This window comes from Manihot esculenta, chromosome 4 (genome assembly GCF_001659605.2).
Source record: "Manihot esculenta cultivar AM560-2 chromosome 4, M.esculenta_v8, whole genome shotgun sequence".
In the NCBI taxonomy this organism is placed as follows: domain Eukaryota; kingdom Viridiplantae; phylum Streptophyta; class Magnoliopsida; order Malpighiales; family Euphorbiaceae; genus Manihot; species Manihot esculenta.
The window spans coordinates 11,131,269-11,145,877 of NC_035164.2; the positions used below are offsets into that span (position 1 = coordinate 11,131,269).

The 14,609-nt window shown below is 28.2% G+C and overlaps 1 protein-coding gene and 1 long non-coding RNA gene across 2 annotated transcripts; both read left to right on the forward strand.

Moving 5' to 3' along the window:
• Positions 1 to 4,551: 4,551 nt before the first annotated feature.
• On the forward strand, positions 4,552 to 6,861 carry LOC110613043 (60S ribosomal protein L30). The gene is made up of 5 exons (XM_021753961.2): positions 4,552 to 4,710; positions 4,826 to 4,931; positions 5,476 to 5,577; positions 6,437 to 6,505; positions 6,600 to 6,861. The coding sequence occupies exons 1-5, from the start codon at positions 4,690 to 4,692 to the stop codon at positions 6,638 to 6,640; spliced, it is 339 nt and encodes a 112-aa protein (XP_021609653.1). The 5' UTR covers positions 4,552 to 4,689; the 3' UTR covers positions 6,641 to 6,861.
• A 2,705-nt stretch (positions 6,862 to 9,566) lies between these two features.
• On the forward strand, positions 9,567 to 13,299 carry LOC110614196. Its single transcript, XR_002487747.2, has 3 exons — positions 9,567 to 9,813; positions 12,701 to 12,825; positions 12,911 to 13,299. It is a non-coding gene; the product is annotated as an uncharacterized LOC110614196 (long non-coding RNA).
• The last annotated feature ends 1,310 nt before the right edge of the window (positions 13,300 to 14,609 follow it).

A 14,609-nucleotide genomic window follows, 5' to 3' on the forward strand; every position in this document is an offset into this window, starting at 1 on the left:
ATTGTATTGCGCGTCTACATGTATTGAAGAGTGTTGCTTATTTTCTTATTCTCCCATACTTTCTAAATATAGTTCTCATCTCGTAAGATTTGAATTAAGCGATTATAACTTGATTTGTCATAATTTGGAGTTTATCATTTTAAAATTTTGAAATATCGTGTCATTTTCTTGGTCGTATCATCTATATGTATATATACCATCAATTAATTACGGTAAATAAAAAAGTTACTTTGATAATAATAATAATAATAATAATAATAATAATAATAATAATAATAATAATAATAATAATAATAATAATAATGCTATTTATGAAACGATCAGAGTAAACAATTATGAAATACTTAAAATTTTGATTAATATGACTTAATTATTTTTCTAATTAACTATTTAAAATTATAAACCTAACTCTTAACCCAAAATTAAAAGGCCTAAGAATTTAGATGATGTGAAATTCCAGGATCACAATGTTTCCTGAAACTCTTGCACACAATTTTGATAAGAATATAGCTTAAATAAATTCTTGAAGTTTGTCTATCCCACATTTAATCAATAAATGTGATTAAGCAACGAATATAAGATAATTAAGTGATAGAAGGCAGGTTATAAACAGCACAAAGAAAATATTTTTGATTAGTAACCAAACACGGAGATTCCATAAATAAAAATATTATATCATGGACATGATAAACTTTATAAATATTGTATTAAATAAATATTCAATATTAATTAAATTATAATAATCCATAAATTTTTAAATATTATTAATTTTACTTTAATTGTATAAATATTATTATTAAGCTATTATTATTAAAAATGATTTAAGTACTTGATAAAAATATATTTAATATTAGTATCTAAAAATGAAATAAATAATAAAATAAATATGATAAATAAATAATATAAAAAGAAACAAAATACGGTTCCCAAGCTTCTGAGTTATGACAATAATTTGTATGCCTTTGACAATGATCTGGCAAAAAATTTTTCCCAAATTGAAATAGGACTGAAAATATAATTGAATAACGATTGAAATAGTCAAAACGACATATCTCACTTTGTACTCAAATTTGGATTTATGAAAGAGAAACATTAGGATTTTAAACTAGTTAGTTCTTAGTTGTATTTTAATTAAATATAATAAAAATAGTTTTTTAATAAAAATATTTAAATTTAAAAAATTTAGGGCGTTAAACATATAAATATGTAATTTTATGAAAGAAATAAAAGAGTAAGGACAAAAATATTAAAACTAATAAAGAGAGCAATATTTATTTTATTTGCTTTAACATAAACACGTATAAATAGCAAGTAAGAAAAGTTCAATAATAATTAAATTAAAATTAAATGAATTTTGAAAAAGAAATTAAAATTAAGTAACTATAAAATTATCAATCATAGTTACTTTCAAAGGAACATATTTCATAGATCAACAAGCAAAGCAATGCAATATCCACATTAAGTAGAATATCTCACATAGTGAGATTGGCATAAGAATATGCAACTCTTGCCAAAACATGAGCCACCAAATTGGCCTACCTACTTTTCCAAATCATAAACAAATTACCACCTTGTCTAAGAATGATTTTACAACTACCACCTTGTCTATAGAGGAAGAATGTAGAATATCCACCATTAATTTGAGTCCATCTCCACCACAATATTAAAGTAATGCAATATCCGCATGAACTTTACCATCAACACTAAAAAAGATAACTCCATAAGAAGACACATGTGACATAGTTGATATGAAAGCATCTATATTATACTTCAAGAAATCAGGGAAAGGCCAACACCGTTATGGGATTGATTGATTTAAGGGTTGGAGAGATGATATGGATAAAGAAGCAAAGGATGTAGCAGTTGAAAAATTATTCAACTAAATTAAAATATATGCATGAATAAATATACATTGCTTTTAACACATGTCAGCAAATAGCATATGAAGCTATAATTCATTCTATTGCTAATGAAAGGGGAAAAATATTTTTCATCAATGGCCATGCCCAACTGAAAAGACATTCTTATGGAAAACAATAATTATAAAGTTTAGATCCGAATCAAGAATAATTTTGCCTATTGCAACTTCAGGTATAGCGGTGCTAACAAATAGTAAAAGTAGTACTTGTGGTATTGCGGTGCTAACAAATAGCGGTAATTTTTAGATGCTGTTAGAACTGTTGATATAAAAATTATACTATGAAGTATTAATTTAATACAAATTGAACTACAAACCCCAAAATAAAAATGAGTAAAATTATATGGTACTTTTTTGTACTTTCTCTTTTTAATTAATAATTATATTTTACTTGCTATATCGACATTTTTTGACTGCATTAAGAAATTATCGGTGCTTTCTAACGGCATGATACCACATGTACTATTTTGACATAAATTAAACTACAAACCTTGAAGTAAAAAAAAAAGAAATAATATAGTATTTTTTTAAACTTTTCCCTTTGCAAATCTATTTCTGCCGCAAATAATTAGGATCTATTGTACATAATTGAATTTCTAAATGGTCTCAATTTTTCAGAAGTTCCTAATCATGGCTTACAATTAAAAGTTGGCATTCTAGTCATGCTATTGAGAAATCTTAATCAAGTAGACGGTTTATGCAATGCGATTTTTTCAGAATATACATAGAATGCATGACAAAAAAAAAAAGTAAGTTGTCAAATTTTCTTGAATTTTCTCAAAATATTTCATATTAAATTCTGAAACAATCGTACAAATAATAGGATTTTAAAATTAAACCTTTATCTACTTGCACTTTTCAAAATTCAAATAAAAAACTGAAAAATTTAAGGTCATGCATTCAAATCTTTGCTAACTTTATCTTATATTGAATTGTGTAAAAGAAAGGTGCATGAATGAATCAGAAATCTTTAGTGGCAATTACAAGACACTTCCTCTTTAATTACTATTGTATGTCTACTCTATAATTGTTTATTTCTCTAATTTGAATTAAGATTGCAACAATTAGTACATAAAATCATCAAATGCATTATTTAACTTAATTTTTCTTTGGTCTGGCTTTATGTTTTATTTTAAGATGTTTCATGTTGCATTCAGGAGTCTGAGTAATGAATGGAATTACCTTAATTATTAGCAAAATACTTTAAATATTTTAATTGGTTGGGATTATTTGTTATTCATATTTGATTATTTAAGCTTTTTGTAAATTATATTTTATCGAACTATTGTTATGAGTACCTTAATGGTATATTATATACACTCGTTGGTTTGACTTTTATTTGAAGCTCAAATTTGCTTTTGGTGTTGGCCGATGCCTTTAGTAATTTAAAACTTGGATGATTTTTTTCTCCTCATGCTTTTTCACTATTTAGATTGAGTACAAAAAGATGGTTGGTTTAGATGGTGACAATATGCATGTTAAGTGTTTTCTGATTTATATTCAATAAAATAAATTTGATCTATTAATTTATTTGAACCAACAAAAAATACTAAATCAAATGCTATTTTCCCTTATCATTATGACTGTGGGAAGTATTCGCCATTCCGATTTTAATTATGTGAAAACTATATATTTATACTTATACATATCTATCTATCTAAACTAAAGCGAAAAGAAAGTGACACTTTATTTATTAACATTCTTTTTTGAATTTCTCACTATTTTTCTTAATTATCAATGGAACAATATGGATTTTATAAGTATAAAATGATAATATTAATTCTAACTTTTGAAAAACTAAATTAATTGCACTTGTATTTATGGAATAATGTATATCATTATTATTATTATTATTCTTTTAGTATTAAAATAATTTATTACTTTAATTTTTTTTAAATACGATGCGAAAATTCGACTACTTTTATATATAATACTAAATCCTTTGAAAGTAATTATTTAACTGTACAAGTAATACAATATAAATAAAATTTATTTATTTATTTCAACATTATTTAAAGATTGTTATTTTTTAAAAAATAAAATTCTATCACTAATTTAAATAATGAAATAATTTCATTTTCAACATGAATTATTAAACATTTAAATGAATAAAAATAAATTAATTAGAGAAAATAAATTAAAACCTTAAAATTAGTTTCATTAATGTTCAAATTGAATTAATTAATTTAATAAAAATTATAATAATAATAATAATAATAATAATAATAATAATAATAAATGAATACAAATAAATATAAAAAATGATAATTAAAATATTAATAATTTATTAAATTGATATTTAATTTAAGATAAAATAATTAATTTTATTAATAATTAAATTTTAATTTCTTTAAATGAGAAAAAAATAAAGAAATATGAAAAAAATTAAAATAATGATAATCTGAAAACCTATTATAATAAATTAAAGTTAATTTTTATAAAAATATTAAACTTGAGTGGTTTTATTAAAATCAATTAAAATTTAATTATGAGAACGAAATAGATTTCGAAATTTAGTTGACTATAGATAAAAATTAGTTGGAATAAACACACTATGCTAATCTAGTTGTGGGAATACATATAACTGGTTTAGGGATTATCCGACATGCGTGCAAAATACTCCTATAACCAAACACAAGCACGCGTAAACCCTAGATAGGTGGCTGACCTCTATAAATTCGTTACTCTAGTTTAAACTAGGGTTTCTTTCCTGTGTTGAGCGAACTTTAATATTCAGTGGATTCCCTCCTTGAAAGCACCCAACAGCAACCATGGTGGCCGCCAAGAAGACCGTAAGTGTTTCTCTCTCCGTTCCTGATTTTCAAGTTCTTGATTACGTTGTAATTAAATTCTGAATTGGAAGATTAAAAGTTTGATTTGTCAATGCTCTCATCTGATGCATTGCAGAAGAAGACTCATGAGAGTATCAACAACAGGCTGGCTTTGGTTATGAAGAGTGGAAAATACACTTTGGGTTACAAGACTGTACTCAAATCTCTCAGAAACTCTAAAGGTAAATTTTTTTCCTTGTCAATGTCCAATTTGTTTCTTTATGTACTAATCTGAAGTCTTGATTGTCCCTATTTGTGAAATGGTTATCAATTGTTAATCGGTTTTATTAGTTGGATATATTTTAGTTTTTGAATCTAGATGCTCTGTTTTCCGAAATTAAGAAACAGCCATCTGGGTCTGTTTGCTATACTGAGGCAGGTTTACTGTTGCCTCTGGATTCTTTATCTTGTACGTACTTGTTTTTAGTGGGAAAGAAAGAATATGTTCGCGTTCGAGACAATAAAATGTGTTGTCTTATAGAAAATCATTTTCTTATTTTCCATCTTGTTTGAGTATATAGGTTTGGAGGACATTAATTTGTTGCTGATCTTGAAAAGTAAAAAAATCTTTTAGGTGAAGTTAGGTTCGGTACTCTTGTAATTCTATAATTGATGTAATCTGAAGAAATTTTATACGTGTAACATCAGCTGTTCTAGTTTTGGGATCTAGATTTTGTCAGCTTATTAACGTCCCATCAATTAAATATCTATGTTGATTTTTTACAGGGAAGCTGATCATCATTGCCAACAACTGTCCTCCCCTTAGGAAGTCTGAGATAGAGTACTATGCAATGTTGGCTAAAGTTGGAGTCCACCATTACAATGGCAGTAAGTAAATTGGCTATAATACCCATGTTTCTTTGAAGGCCCATTTTTGTGATATATACAGCCCTTAAAGATTGGCTTCCTAGAAATCATGGAAGCTTATTGAGTTATAGATTTGTATTTTAAAACTCTTTTTCGGGTTCTCTCTATAGGATTTTCCTTTTGTGTTCCTTATTATCACATTGCCTTTTGTTCATTAAAATTTCTCTGTTTCTATGAAACCATAGCCTTGCCTTTTTGACCTTTGGATAAGTAGTTTTTAAAAGCTATATCTTGCATGCTTGAAGAAGAGGGCATGTTCAGGAAAATGCATAGCATGCACGTCATTGGATGCATGCTTATATGGGTTTCTATAATTACAACTGGTGAAATTATCTGTAGATTGGTTGTCAAAATAGTATAAATCTGCCATATTTTTTCTTCTGTGCCCTATCTAAGTTTCTACAGTATTTATAGACTTTTAAATACATGAGTTGGCATGATAGTCATATATGGCATGTCTCATGAAACTGCAAATGGTTGTGAACTAGAAGCAGCTTCCATTATAAAGGCATGGTTAGGTGTTCCTTTCTTCTAGTATAGACTGAATATGATCATATCCTTCAAACTTGTTGCATGCAAGTGATTCTGCAGATTAATTTGTCATATCAAGTATGTTTCAAGTTTTGCTCTAAGTGGCCTTGTTGGTGTTGTGATTGATTGCCCATATCTCTTTCTCATCTTCTTACCACTAGTACAACCACCTACTACAACAAACTACCACTTTTAGAGAGGAGGGGTGAAATCATATCTTCTGGTCAAATGTTATAATTTAGGTTATATATATATATATTAATCTGTGCCTAATGTTTTATTATTACAGACAATGTAGACTTGGGGACTGCCTGTGGCAAATATTTCAGGGTGTGCTGCCTGAGCATCATTGATCCAGGTAAATACAGAAGGCTATTATTTTCTTTTGTTGTATTTGGACCGGCATTGTTAATGTTGTTCTGATTGTGGTGTTTATTGATTTGTTTTTTTAGGTGATTCTGATATCATTAAAAGCATGCCCGGTGACCACTGATAAGACCATGAGGAATAGCAATTGTCCCTAGGTTTTGGTCATGTTTGTCTTGCTGGGATTGTGGGTTTTCGATTGCAAACGATCATATTATTAAACAAACCATTGTGGAACTTGTTGAGCTCCTATTTATAGTCATTTCAGTAAATGTTTAATTAGTTGAAATGATGACCTAAAATGAATTTCGTGGTTACAAAAATGCTGAGGACCTTCATTTTTGTTTACTGTCGCGATTTTATTTATTTTACTTCTCTGTTTTTGCATCTGCTTTACTAGGTAAAATAATGTGCTTTTAAAATGATTTATGCTATGTTTAGATATCAACAATTGAAAATTTTTTTATTGATTTCGATTTAGTTTTAATATAAAATTTTAATTATTGCATATGATACATTAAAAACCTTTTAAAAATAGATTTAAAATGTTTTTTTTTAAATTACTTTAATTTAATTTCACTTATAAATAAGATGGTTTTCATGTTTACGAGTTTAGCATATCAACTTACCACTTGATTCAATTGAAAGAAATTTATATCTTCATCAAATTTAAAATTTATATTTTGAATTCAACGAATGAATAATGAAGGGATTAATAGTGATTTTTTTCAAAAAAAATTATTTGTTTTTTAATCAATAATTTTTCTTCCATGAACTGTGTTAACACATACGTTCAATAATTAATTCTTTATATTTTTACTCGAAACTGTTGAAACAATGGGAAGAGCGAATAGAAAAATGACGGTAAGAGACCTATTGAGAGAGATAACTAGTGGTTAAGTTCCTGTTCGACAATCGTATTCAAGTGTTTAGTTTTCGGTTTAAATCAAAATATTTATTTTTATTATTTACTGTTTAATAATTATATTTGATAATAATGTTTGATGATTATATTTTATGGTAGTGTTTAATGATTGAAAAAACAAATATTAAAAAGTTATTTTTTTTAACCTTTAGTGTTTTGACTGTCATTAATTGTTATAATTTTAAGTTTTAATATGTAGTACCATCAGCTTATTACATTTGATTGTTTATGACGTATTAAAAGATGTAATTAGTTTATTAATTTAAAAATAATTTATATTTTATATAATTTACCATTTATATCAATAATCGAATAATAATCATTCATATATTTTGTTATTATTTTTCATTTAACAGCCAATTCGAAATTTGTTTTATACTCAAGACTTTTATTTTGAATTAATATAAACAATTAATCATTAATAATTATTCTTTCTCTCTCATAATTTATATATTTTTTAATTATTTTAAAATTATTATTTATTTTTTTTAAATTATAATAATATATAAATTGATTATTATAATCCTATTTAATTATTTTATTTTCAAAACACCTTTCAAAATATCTCTTAGTATTCTATTTTTAAAAAAGTATATGTCAATCGATGGATTTATCAACCTAGATGCTTTTATACGTGAGGCTCGATGGAATTGAGGGAAGTTTTCAAACTTTCTGGAACTCTGATAGCACCTTCGACTTCAAAAGTCTCGAAAATCCAGACTTCAATCGCGAATTATCAGTTGGAAGAATCTTTGTAATAGAGGTAGTATACCGGGCTTAATACCAAAAAATCCCTTAGCCTTAGGGCAATCAGTCTTTGACTCCCTTCCCCTTCTTGCATCTCGGAGGGCTTTCTTTTGCCGGCTAGTGGCTATCTTACCTATTGATTAAGGTGCGAAAACAGTTGATTCTTCGCAAACAGTATTAATTTGATTTTTTGAAATTGAATTCTCCGTGAAGATGCGGAGTACCAACGGCTAGACGGTAAAACCCTGTGCACCTTAACTATAGCTTCGCAGTGACAACCTTGATCGAATGTGTAGGATAGGTGGGAGGTGGTGACACACAACGACCAATCCTGAAAGACCACTCTTTCGTCTAAGGATAGATAGAAAGGGTTGGAGAGAATGACTTTCTGAAATTCTCTCCGCTGCGCAAGGTGGAAGCCGGACCGGGTTTGAGTGTATTATATAAATGTCTACGCATGAAAGAAATAGAAATCCCCTTTTTCGACCCCAGAAAAAGCATGATTTACTTCAAGCCGTTTTGCGAGTTAGTATATATTTTTAATATTTAAAATAAATATAATTAGAAAATTAATAAAAAAAATTATATTTTTTAATAAGTGTGCATTATGAGACAAAAAAGAGTAATATATATATATATATTTTGAAAGCAAGAAAGAGTAATATTTAACGGCTAATAACTAATAAAATAACTAATATCTACTAAAATACTTGATAGCTATTCAAACTACTAATAAACGTGTAAGTTTTCATTGAAATAGGATTTATACAAGCAAAAACATTTGCTTTTAATTGATTGTTAGGAACATTCCAAAAAACGCATACCAAAAATCGATCCAAATTAAATTCTAAAATTTTAGAAATTGTCAAAGGAAAAGACATTCTTATTCAGTCCAAATTAAATTCTAAAATTTTGGATATTGTCAAAGGAAAAGACTAATTCTTATTCAATCGGAAAGAAAGTGCTAGTCAAATGTTTTATCATGCTCTACTTGTCTTACTGTCTTAATGTAAAAATTTAGTTTCAACTGTATTTAATTATTTTATTGTCTTTAAATTTACTAAACAAAAAAAGCCTAATGTTAGGCTTTTTATACTTATGCTAGGCTATTATAGTGATTTTACTTGATAATATTTTTTGCGTTGTTAAAAATTTTAGGAGAATTTATAAAAATATGTTTTCTAATTTAAAGTTTTTCATTTTAGAGTCTAAATTTTAATTCGTATCAAAATAATATTTATAATATTTCTTTATTAGCAAAACTAAAACAAAATAATAAATATTGTTGAATTCGATGACCAACCCGTATTTAAAAAATATATAAAAGTATTTAATGTAAAAAAGTAAATATTAATTATATTTTCCTTTTTACCATGTTTTGGGAGAGGTAAAACCTAATATCTACCCATCTTCATCTCCCAAATTGTTGAATCATCAAATCAATAAGATTTATTTGCATTGAGTTAGGGTTTGTGGTCTTTGATTCCAAATCGATAATAGTTCATCAAGAGCTCCATTTTCATTAAGAGAAAGGGGAAATTTGATTCTAATTCGTTGTTTAGGGGAAAGAGGGTAAACTAATAGTGTTGTGCAGAGTCAAATAGAATTCCATTTTCTTGTACTCCAAGGTATGTGAAATGCCCTTTTTATCCTATATACCCATTTTCCATATTGCTACTAAGTTTAATGTTGGGCATATGCTGAAATTAGTGTTTGGACATTGTTCGCACTTAAATATTTTCTTATTTTCAATATTTTATTGGTTGCTCATGTTCTGTTTTTTACTTATATTCTCCGGTTTAGTATTCTGTGATTTAGTATTTGGACATTATTAAGCATTTTATGAAATATCTGTTTACAGGAAGAATAATTATGCATTATGGGTGTATACGCCTCATATGCTAATCGAGGGGGTTTTGTTGAATGTACTAGAAATAAGGATATAGACTTTCTATCTCAATTTCAGTTGATGATATATGGGAAGGATTATGCATATACTAATGGTTTAAAATAGCTGGACTTAATGGTGATGAGAGCTATGAAGAAATTATGGATGATCAGAGTGTAAACAATATATTAGATTACAATGAAGGAGAACCTCATATAGATGTTTATTATATAGGATATGATCCTCCATTGACTGTGGATATAGGTCATATAAATGAGGTTACTAGTCACATTGAAAGAGTATAAGAGTAATAGGGATGATATTAGAACAAAGACTGAAGGACCTGGGTTAGCTGCTGAGAGTGAATGTCATGAGTCTAATGTGCCTGTGGAAGGGGTTGGCACTAATAGTGATGATAGTGATTGTTCTATTCATTCTATAGGAGGTGATGTTAGTGACATAGATAGTATGTCTAATGATTGTGATATTAGTAAAATGTATGCAAATTACGAAGGTAGTGATGATGAAGGGTGTGTGGGAAGTGGTGGCAATGGAAAAGGGCAAGATAAAAATATGACTGAAGAAACAGGGCAAGATGAGAATGTAGAAAATGAAACAATGCAAGATGGATGTGATGGACATAAGAATCTAAATGAAGAAGAACTTGGAGAATTTAATGAGAGAGCAGTCAGAGATGATGATTTACATAGTCTTGTGGGATCTGACAGTAAAGAAGAGATTGGATTTATAGATTTTAGATGTTCCTTTGAATAATCCTACTTTATGCAAAGGTATGAAATTTACTAGTAGAGATGTCTTTAGAAAAGCTTTAAGGGAGTGTGCAGTGAGAAAGGGATATAGTTATATGCTAATGAAAAATAATAAACAAAGGATTATTGCAGTTTGCAAGAACAAGTGTAGCTTTAGGGTTCATGCAAGCAAGATGAAAGACTGAAATCTTTCAAATTAAAACTTTCATGTCAGAACATCATTGCCCAAGAGCTTTTTATAATCACATAGTTCCAAATACCTTATTATAAAATACTTGGAAGTGTTTAGAGAAAGTTCCAATTAAGATGTTAAGACAATGCGAAAAAAGTTGCAGAGAGAACTAGGGATAGAGATATCTCTCTCTAAATATTATAGAGCCAAAAACAAAGCAAAAGCTATAATTGATGGCGATTTTAGAGAGCAATTTATAAGGGTGAGGGCATATGCACAAACAATAATGAATACAAATCTTGGTAGCTGTATGAAGGTGCCAACATTTATGTATGCTCCATGTGGTCCTGCTACAGAAGTGCATCAAACATCATCAATTCATAAAGAAATCACAGTCTTTCAATATATGTATGTGAGATTTGCAGCTCAGAAACAAGGTTTTTTTTTAGTAGAGTTAAACCAATAGTTGGTCTTGATAGATGTCATTTGAAAGCTTATATAGAAGGATAATTATTATATACAATAGGTAGAGATGGAAATGAGCTAGATTATATTTAGAGGATTATAGTACAAAAAGCTATTATGATCTGCAGCCTATGCTACTACAAGAGAACATGGGAATTTCATATGACCAAGCTAAACAAGATGGACGAAAAAGCTTATAATTGGGTCATAAAATATGATCCCCACACTTGGTCAAGATCACATTTCTCTGATCATCCAAAGTCTGATGCATTGTGAAATAATATTAGTGAGGCATTCAATTCCTATATTAAATATGCAAGAGACTTACCAATATTAAACTTGCTTGAATATATTAAAAGGAGATTGATGAAGAGGTTTTATATGAAGTACAATGCAACGAAGAACTATAAGGGTGACATTTATCCAAATGTCCAAGAAGAGCTGGAAATCAGGAAGATGAAAAGTAGAAACTGCTTTCGCACACATACTGGGAATAACAAATATGTGGTTGACTTGCATGACATACAAAACAAAATTGACTTGGCTGTAAAAAATTGTAGTTGCAGAATGTGAAACCTTACAGGTTTGCCTTGTAAGCATACAATATCATGCATATTCTACAACAAAGAGATGCTTGAGATGTATGTTACTCAAGTATTTCTATAAGGATATTTATTTAGCAGTATACAATCATATTATCAACCCTGTTCTAAACAATGAGGAATGAGAATAGTCTGAAGATGTAATGGAAATTCATCCTCTAATTGTTAGAAGACCTACAGGAAGACCCAAGAAAAGAAGGATTAGAAGAAAAGAAGAGAAAAATCCTTATAAATTAACAAGAGCTGGTAGTTACATCAAATGTAGTAAATGTCGTCAAATAGACCACAATTCAAGGGGATTTAAGACTGGGATTACAGGAGAGACAACATGGCGAAGAAGATTGAGGGAAAAAAAAAAAAGCAACTTCTGTTGGCAACAATAAAGTGATATCAAGTTATATAATTTTTTCAATTTGTTTTTTGTGAATTATTGCATTTATGTTAGTTAATAATTCTATTTATTTATTTGTTAAAGACTACAGCTAATTCATAAACACTACCCCAAATGTTGAGGTTTATGCATACAAAATTATCTTTACATATTCTAGGGACTGCTTCATATTTTTAAACTTACCAATATTTATTTTTAACTCTTATAATATTCTGTATATTGAATAGAAAAAGAATAAGATCATAAACTATGAGGAGTAGCTCACAACCATGCACAAGTACTTGTCAATCCTTATGCATCTGCATTTCAGTCAATTTCCAACAAACAAATAAGGACCAAATTGATAGTAAGGGTAAGTTAATGCTATTTCTTTTAGTTATTACTTGATTATATATCATGTTATTAGTAATTAATTTGGTTTCTTTTTTGTTTCTTAGAAACAGACTTATCCATTTATATATCCAAAGACATATTTTAACTACAACAAATACACAACTTGCTTCTTGAGTGCAAATGGGATGTTGCTTCTCAATTGTTGAGTGGAAAGACAATAAGATCATGAAGCAGTTGATTGAACTTGTCATTATGTTTTGGTCTTTTTTTTTAGGGATATGTTGGCAAGTTTAGCTGTGACAGCTTTTGGAAGGCATGAAGCCATGATTTGTATATCAACAAGATGTTTCAATACTTTAGTATAAATATTTTCACTTGGATTTTCAATATAATTAGATAGAACTTGTCATTTTGTCTCATTGATATTTACTATAGGACTATGAATGTAATTAACTGCAAAAGAATTGCATATGCTGCGATATATCAAACTTCAATTATTATCATATAATTCAATAATGAGCATTCAAATACCATAAGGTCACTTGAACTTACAACAATATTAAGGCAAATATAATTTTCCCTTCTCATTTTCAATATGCAAACTAAATACTATAATTGCAAATAAAATTATAGTGGAGTAAACGCATATTCTGCCAAATCTTTTACATAATGGCTCTCTCTCTACATTACACAACCTTTTAACTGCTTCTAATTTCCTCAGGTCGTCAGTTGCATTTTTTACCCCCCATAGTTCATTCTCCATTTTGATATTCACATCTTTCATTTTATTTTGTCTCATAAACTAGTTCTACCTCCCTTGCATGATATTCATCAATTTCAGCTTCATAGTCTTGTATTATGGATATCATTCTAGAAATAACCATAACACAACTTTTGCAATTTTCATGATAAATCCAAAGAAATTACACCTCTTAGAATATTGGTATTGACCGCAACTATAGAATCTCCTTCCTTTAATTGCCTTCGGTCATTGTTGTTCTCACCAGTGCTGGGAGCATGCATCAACACTTGACAACGTTCCTCCTTCCTCTAATCATCTCACTTGATTGAGTTTGCTCTTCCGATTGAGAACTCATTTTCTCTGTGATTTGAAAATTAGAGATTTAGAATAAAATAATGGAGTGAGGGAGAAGAGAGTGAGAGGGAGTTATGTTTTAGGGCAGTAAAAATAAATATTTTTTTCACTTTTTTTATTAGTTTATATATTAAATATTATTAAAAAAATAAATTTATATTATTTTTTAAATGCCATGTTATTAAATTTAGACGACATTTGCTATTTTTTCATCTTTTGCTAATGGAGAAATATTATACCGTACTATTTTGACACAAAATAAAACTTAAACTCTGAAAATGAATGTATTGATAGTTTTTTTTTTTTTTTTTGTAATTTCTTCAAAATTTTAAATACTAATTAACTATAATTGATACAAAATCCTATAGATCAAGTCCAAGAACTCTATGACAAGATGGAGCTCCAAAGATCAACAATAAATTCATGGAGCTCTAAAGATCAACAATAAATTCCCTTCGACGGCACCTAATGCAAAGGATAATAAGAAAACCAATAATAGAGGATTAGAGAAATAAGACAAATGTCACAATTAAATTGGTAAGTTTTACCTTGATTCTTGATGCAAGTGGAAGAATGCAATCTCACAATCCACAATAATAAAGGCACACAAATAGTATGAATAATTTTGAATTTTGATTAAAAGTTTTTTTAACAAAGGATGGCTAGAGTTCATATAGAGAAAACTAAACATAACTCTAAAAGACTAA

Bases quoted from the DNA above. Each gene is read 5' to 3' on its own strand.
- LOC110613043 (XM_021753961.2), top strand. From the start codon at position 4,690: ATGGTGGCCGCCAAGAAGACC. The intron at 4,932-5,475 runs GTAAATTTTTTT...GATTTTTTACAG, and splicing joins ATCTCTCAGAAACTCTAAAG to GGAAGCTGATCATCATTGCC. The intron at 6,506-6,599 runs GTAAATACAGAA...TTGTTTTTTTAG, and splicing joins CCTGAGCATCATTGATCCAG to GTGATTCTGATATCATTAAA.